Source organism: Epinephelus moara, chromosome 1, assembly GCF_006386435.1.
Source record: "Epinephelus moara isolate mb chromosome 1, YSFRI_EMoa_1.0, whole genome shotgun sequence".
NCBI lineage: Eukaryota > Metazoa > Chordata > Actinopteri > Perciformes > Serranidae > Epinephelus > Epinephelus moara.
Window position 1 is genome coordinate 46,177,242 of NC_065506.1, and position 7,748 is coordinate 46,184,989.

General features: G+C 42.8%; 1 protein-coding gene across 1 annotated transcript; it reads left to right on the forward strand.

Annotated features, from left to right (window-relative positions):
- On the forward strand, positions 1-7,217 carry zgc:158785 (uncharacterized protein LOC791214 homolog). The gene is made up of 5 exons (XM_050053080.1): positions 1-107; positions 1,627-1,835; positions 2,235-2,439; positions 5,548-5,754; positions 6,269-7,217. The coding sequence occupies exons 2-5, from the start codon at positions 1,651-1,653 to the stop codon at positions 6,425-6,427; spliced, it is 756 nt and encodes a 251-aa protein (XP_049909037.1). The 5' UTR covers positions 1-107; positions 1,627-1,650; the 3' UTR covers positions 6,428-7,217.
- The last annotated feature ends 531 nt before the right edge of the window (positions 7,218-7,748 follow it).

Consider the following 7,748-nt stretch of genomic DNA (forward strand, 5'->3'; position numbering starts at 1 on the left):
TTTAGGAGGAGAAGCTTCCCCACACAGACTCTTATAAACAGAGGTTGCTGGTCACTGTACGGGAGCACACACACCGTCACACAGTGTTTGTGGATATCAAGCTGCTGGTAAGACCGATTCACAAAATGACTTGTTGCTTTACACAAGGTGTTGTTTGCAGCCTGCTGTTTTAGCTGTCATTGTCTCTACTGTATGTGCGATTGGCTCAGTGTTTCACGTGTCACTGCCTGGGCTCGTCAGCTCGTCAGGGTCTGATATGTGCATATTATGTCAAACAAAGTGAGCTGTTTGTTGACCTGAACAAGCTGAAGTACAAATGTTATAAGTGGGAGTCATCTGTCTGTTGAATGAGATGCAGGAGACACAGGTAGGTGCACTTACAGCTCAAATCTACTCCTAAAAATCTAATTTTCTTATATGAATTTCTGTATGAAACAAGCAAGGATAATACAGGGTGCTGCACTAGAATTAGAGCAATTAAAACCTTAGAAAGTTTATTTGTTATTAGAAACAGTTAAATATTTCTGGCTGCACTGGCTGATTTTTTTATTCCTTTAATCTGTGGTACATGACAGTTTGTTGTGTCACATTGTTGGACCTTTTTACAGTGGATTTATATTAGCTTGTCCACCGACAGCTGCTGGAGATGAGCTTGACGTGCAAGATGTGAGCGACGTGAAGCGATGAAAGTGAAACAAACAGTAAAATTATGGGCTGTAAATGAAATAGTTCCTACATGAAACTGCTCACAACAAGGTCTGCGGGTTATCTTCAGTAACCAGGTCATGATTTCTGGAAAGAGACATTGCTGTTGAGTTTTTCAAATGTATATTTTTGGCACTTTGAGCACCACAAGCTGAGTGTCATCTAGTTCCATTTTATTGGAGAGAAGGCAGACATCTCTATGGACAATATTTCCAATATTCAGCAACTTACACCAGAACTATCTAGACTGATAAATAGCACGGCAGGTAAGAGGACAAATGTGCATTTTGGATTTTGCTGTGAACTGTCCCTTTAAGACAGAGTGATCTTTTTAACAGTGTTTTTCAGTCTTAATTAATGATGAATGATGTTTCCTAAATTCACATTAACATTTTTGAACAGGTGATATTCACAGACATTATTATGACTTCTGCACATCTAACGTTATAAACTGAATTAAAGGGCCAAACTGTAATATTTGTTATATAATTCGTGACGTCCCGCCCACTGTTTTGGAGGATGTTCCAGCCTCATCAGGCAGTTGGCTGACATGGGAGAGTCGTTGCCTTGAATGACCTCACCTACCTCGTGTTTTCACTCACTCAGACCTACACACTCCATTGGTTATTTAAGTTCATTTTAGTTAAATAAACCGTGCTTTTTTTTTAACTAAATCTTTTGTGTGGACTCTGTACTTGTCACATTCACTGAGCCAGTTTGTATTAAAGTTTGTATTTAATTAAATGTACCACATATTTCACAATAAAATTTCTGTAATGGTATATTCATATACTACACCACAGAGTTTGACCTGTCAATGAAAACTTACTGTTTGTGCACCTTAGTCTTCATCTTTGCTTATTATCAGTATCATGTTGAATCAATTCTGACGTGTTCGTCCTGGTCTGTGTCTGCTGACAGATGTGACGCTCCTGACATGAGTGAATGGCCCCTCATATAGCAGACATGACAGCAGAGGAGCCCCTGGGCCCGTGGGTGGTCAGCCCTGTGGGGGAGGTCAAGTTAACGCCTGAACGCAGGCTGGAGGAGGAACTCAACAACTGCAACCAAGAAGCAACACACTATAACACAGACATGCCCGCTGAGGGATGTGCACCAAACACTGACAGGTAACACAATAGTCTTATCGCTTCTGTCGAGCTGTTTCATGGGAAGATTCACTGCATCCATGTACAAATACCTCTGGGGAAGGATTTCTGTCCTAAAGGAAGAGTTCAGCTCCAAAATTTGTATATCAGTTATTCACTCGGTGTTAGGTTGAAATTCTGGATGGAAACTTTGGCGTTCTCACGTGCCTCCATGGTGATCAAAGAATTTAAATACAGAGAAAATTCTTGACTATTGAAGCTAGAGGGTCCACGTTAAACAACAGCGTGGGATCACACAGAAACAGGGAAATGTCTAAGAAGGGTCCCATAAAACTACCATCACCACACCAGTGAGGTGAATGTTTACATCCTCACAAACACTCCACCATCCTCTGACATGTCTCTCTCTCTGTGTGCCAGTCTGTGCAGCGAGGAGCCATTTTGTAGGATCTGCCATGAAGACAGGGCGTCAGGGGAGCTGCTGTCGCCCTGCGAGTGCTCTGGTAGCCTGGCCATGGTGCACCGGGCCTGCCTGGAGCACTGGCTCACCGCCTCCAACAGCAGCCACTGTGAACTCTGCCACCACCAGTTTGCACTGGAGCGCCTGCCAAAACCTCTCACTGAGGTAGGTTTTTTTTTTAACACACAGCATTATTATTTCATGACTACACAGCTCATTAAGACACTGCTTCTCAGCATTGAGTTCTGATATTGGCCCCTTTACATGCAAATGAGCTTCACTGCAGAAACAGTCCAGTTCACAAAGATCAGCCATACACACTTACAGTGAAGTTATTAGTGTCCTCAGAGAGTTGATGGTAACTAAAGTGCACAGACATCACAGACAGGTTTGATAGTTAAATCCCAAAATACTGTTTCTCTCTGTCATGTTTAAATTCCTTGTCTGAAGTTTTGAGGAGTGCCTCCACCACCTCATTGTTCAGGAGCTGTAGCACGCTGTCTGTAAATTGTTCTGCCTGCTGTGTTCTTGGTGCAAACATTTATTCAAGGCCAGAATTCTGAAGAGTCCGCCATGTTTTAAGACTTGAAGGCTTTTTAGACTTTATTTTACAGGAAATCTGAGCCTTACATGTCCCATTTTCTCTTACCTGCATGTAACCTTTGTCCCTTTGGTCGAGTTTGGTTGCTGTGTGTGATATTACTACTATTTTTTTTAAATATTTATTTAAATATGCACCTAAGTCTCCCTCTTTATTGTCAGTATCATGTCTGTGAGTTAAGATCAGAGCTAGAGACAGGATGAAGTTAGTGTTACCGGCTCACCCTTTTCCCCTGGAATGGCGGTGGCCTCGTGGGTAACCTGTGAGGGTGTGATGTATACTTCATAGTGCGTGTGGAGAGAGGCAGCTCTCTCTTGGTATCATGGTGAAGACGGCAGGCGGCAAAGAGTGATGACAGCCAGCAGAATTAGGTGTCTAGATGAGCTCAGGGCTGCGTCTTAACCTCATGAGAAGGCCATGTTTATTGTTTTGTGGTGAAGACTGTGATAAAGCCATTGTTGTGAACGCCTCGCCATCCGTCCTTCTTCAGAGTGGTGCGGACTGCTTGAAGATAGTTTCCAGCTAATAATGAGCCAAGCTAAAATTAATGTTAATAAGCCAGCGTTTTCCCAGCTACAGTTCAGAGCTGTCACTGAGAGAGGAAACAGTAGCAAAGAATTGGAAAGAGCTAGCCTCTGTCCAAAGTTCAACAACCAATCCATTGTACATTTCTACAAACTGTGGATACATTACATTTGTGTGTTTTTAGCAGATGTATAGAAAGTTAGGTTTCAGTGTTTCAGCAACACTGTGGTCAGATTTAGGCACAAAGACATTTGGTTATGGTTAGAGAAACATCCTGTTTGGGCTTCAAAAACAGTTTTAGTGGCACAATTATGGCCGGAGAAGCTCTCTGTCTCTCAGTAAAAAACAATTGCTTTTCATGTCAATATATCAGTGGGAAATACATTGAAGTTTTGGTTAGGAACAACTGCTTTTTGTGGTGCTATCCCAGCGTGAGGCAGTAATGTCTCGGTGTGAATCTGTCCCTGCTGGAAAAACAGTGACAAGTCGCTAAAAAACAACTGCTTTTATTGTTTGTTGGTCCTGACTAGTGGTCTGCAGCCTGGCAAGCCATCCAACATCCATCCAGCATCAGCTCTGATACTGTCACTTTAGAAATGTTAATATAATGTGTATGAACATGGCAAATGAAGCATATTTCTGTTTTGCAGGATGCACAATATCAACTTTTTTTTCTGGTGGCTTGGCTGCAAAATTACACCCTCTAACAGAAATTTTCTCATCTGACTCTGAAATGTAAAATAAATTAAATAATAACTTTCAAAACTTTTCTTTAACTCTTTAATAAGCCCAACTGAAACACAGATTTACCTTCCAACCATCAACCAAACATGTGACAAACACACTGTCACCTGATATCCAGCAGGTCTGCTCTGTTTTTTCAATGAGACAGCAGAAGTCAGTGTTTGTGGGAGGAGCCTCTTGGCGAGTTGCTGCCTTCACGTTGGAGGACCTGCTGCTGTTAGCTGGACCGCTTGTACCCCTAAAGCCACTTAGCCTGAGAGCCAGATTAGATGGTGTTTCCTTCCCCATGCTGCTCTGCAGAGCACAGAGCAGCAGAGTGTATTAGAGCCCTCCTCCTCCTCCTCCTCCTCCTCGTCTTCCTGCTCTTCCTGCAGTCACAGCCAGTAATCTGCTGATTAAGCACCACGTTCTCCACCAGGTTAAGCTACACAGTGAGCAGCATAAGCCTGCTGTCAGGCAACGCTGGACACATGCGCACACATGCACAGAAACACAGGTACAACACGTTAGTGATGTCGTACAATTAAGTGTGTCTGTTGTGGAGGTCAGCTCTGTCCAAGTCTGTCTAAGCAGCAGGCCCTGCACACACACGGTGCATAAACATGGCTGATACATCACGGATTAGAGGTCTTCTTATATCTCTGCCCTGTTAGCTTTGTTGCACCTGTTTTTGTGGGACTTTATCATCCTCATGAATAAGGGGTCTGGTGAACTCACTCCCACACACGTTCAACATGAGCACAATCATGAGAATGATTGAACACCTGTTGTTGGCTGTGCAGAGAAGAGTTTTGATGTAGAGAGGACTATCATGAAAATGTTCTGCTTTTATTGAGTCCGTTCTTTCTTTTAACATTTAACAATCTGAGCCTTAAAAACAAGTTGTGTCCAGTTGTGCTGTAATAACCTACAGCATCTGTAAGAAGAGAAGGTCACCTCCAAAGCTCAGTCTGTTGCCTCCATGTTGAGTTTCAGGTGCTTCCATCAGGGCCGAGGTTTTGCATCAGTAAATGCAGCACTAAGCGTTACAGCTCGTCCTTTGTCCCGTCTGATATTGCTTATCTCAACCAGCAGTGACCACTAATGTCTGTGATTTACCTCTGACAGTGTGTGACACTGGACACTGTGTGTTATAGTTTTATATTTGCTTGATATAACAGTAAAATACTGTCATATGTATTGCTATATATTAATGCATAATATGCTGATAGTAATTTTCCTGTACCAGGTATTTTAGGGTTTTTATGACCACTGTGCCTTTACTAATACTACTTACTGCATGCAGCAGCTCACAGGAGTCGCTCTTTAGCACCACCTGCTGGACAAATACAATATTTTCCAGGTGTTTGATCTGTGTGTGTCCATATTTTAACCTGCCTTCTCCCTCTTCCTTTCCCCCCTAGTGGTTGTGCTCTCCATCCATGCAGCAGCAGAGGAGGACGCTGTGTGGTGACGCAGTGTGTTTCCTGTTCATCACGCCACTGGCCAGCCTGTCAGGGTGGCTGTGTGTTCAGGGAGCCATGGACCTCCACTACACTAACGGCATGGAGGCCCTGGGGCTCCTGGTCCTCACACTGGCCCTCTTCACCATATACGTCTTCTGGACCGTGGTACGTTCAGGGTCTGTTCTTCTCATTCAGACATGTCATGCTTATTTTACGATCCTTTACAATAGTGCCATCCTGTCATGAGTTAAACCACCACCATGAGTTTCAAGATGATAAAATGCACTGGCATTTTGCACCATGAGTGAAGTCGTACACACAGTTAGGGACCTTCCACCTGTGTGAACATTAGTGTCCACCAGGAAGTTGTACTGAAGCAAAATAAAGAGCACTTCCTGGTTCATCTCTGTCTTATTCTAGCACTTGAGAAACCTGAGCTTGCTACAGTATATTTTTTGTACTTTTGTATTAAATGCTGAAAGAACAAAAAAGTTATGTTAAATTGACATAAAATTCCTGTCAGACATCATGTCACACATCTATAATGTGTTTGATGAAATCAAACTTTTTGGAGTGTAAGCTGTTTCCCAAAAAAAAATTAAGTTGACTTATCCACCGTGGTGTATTTGACCTTTGACCTTTCCCAGCTGCACTGAGATATGTCTTATTTGTTTCTCAGGTATCTGTGCGCTACCACATGCATCTGTTCAGGACGTGGAAGAAGACGGACCAGAGAGTGCGACTGCAGATTCCTTCGCCCCCTCACGCCACATCCAACCAACACGTCCTGTGCATAAACACCTTCGGCAAAGCCACCAACAAAGAGACTATGGTGTAGAGACTGCAGTCTACGAGAATGAACATACCTCAGAGATAAGGAAAGAAGGGAACGAAGATCAGGACGCGTTCCAATCCTGATGTAACTGCAGAGCTGAAGCCAGGGTAAGGGAGGACTCCTTCGAGAGCTGGAGGAGTATTTGACCAGCCTCTGTAACCTTATGCTGGGAACTATTGCATCCAAGGAGCAAATCTAAGACTTCTCACAACCTTTAGTCTTGCAGCGACGAAATCAGAAGGATCATTCTGGCACCTGTGGATTGTTCAGGATCCACAGTGACAATCAGTGTCATCACCTCCTGAAGACAATGAAGCGTTCTGGACTAATCCTACGAGTCAGTTATTTTCCCTCCTCATGGAATAAGCTCAAGATTTCCAATTCATGACAATCTGTTGTGACTTTGCAATGCAAGTGTGTTTGACTTATAACGATGAGAAGAACTGAACTCAGCCATGCTTTCATTTCGACACGTCATCCATGTGACAACTCATCAGCTGTCGAGTCATTCTTTCATGGACAAACATTTTATGAAGCTCTGCTCATAACTCACACACCACAGCTGATGTTAAAGGGTTCAGTGGGATCTGTCCATGCAGATAGTTTGGGGTTTTAGTTGTCTGGGTTTTGCCATATCTGAGATTTCTGCCTCCACCTTGATACAGTGGGAGGTGACTGGAATTTTATTTGTGATGCTCAAAATTGAAAAAAAAAATGACATGACATATTAAATAAAAAAAATAAAAAATCATAGAGCAATAAAGTCTTTCTGGATATTCCACAAAGCTCATTACAAATCATTGGATCTACTGTCTGAAGAAATAATCTCCATGAAAAGTGTTCATAGTTACGTTCTCATTTAAACATTTTTTATTTTAATTTTGTCAAAATAAAACTCAGGGCAGTGGGACAAGATGACATTATTTGAGCACCAGCCACTGACACATCATGAAGTTTAATTGCTGCTTCCAACCTGTTAGTATCTCTTCATCCCTGTCGTGTTCAATCATCATCACAATGACAGAGACATTATGAGACATGTTACAAGGACTCCCCACCTGGGATCAAACCAAGAAGCTGTGATTAAACACAACAGCTCCACTTCTTTTGGTGTTCCTGGTGAACTTGAGTCATGTTGAGTAGCAGCAGGACATGAACACTCACACTGAGCTGTACTGTATCAGTCTACAGCCATGCTCACAGCTCTGTGGTGCTGTACACAGCCACAGCAGAGCTTTTAGCGAAATGCTAACGCTAGAATGCAAGTTATGCTGACCATGTTCACCATCTTAGTTTAGCACATTAGCATGCTAACATAAGCTAA

Coding starts and splice junctions, on each gene's coding strand:
- zgc:158785 (XM_050053080.1), top strand. CDS start 1,651: ATGGCCCCTCATATAGCAGACATGACAGCAGAGGAGCCCCTGGGCCCG. Junction 2,440..5,547: donor TGCCAAAACCTCTCACTGAG/GTAGGTTTTTTT, acceptor TTTCCCCCCTAG/TGGTTGTGCTCTCCATCCAT. Junction 5,755..6,268: donor TATACGTCTTCTGGACCGTG/GTACGTTCAGGG, acceptor TTTGTTTCTCAG/GTATCTGTGCGCTACCACAT.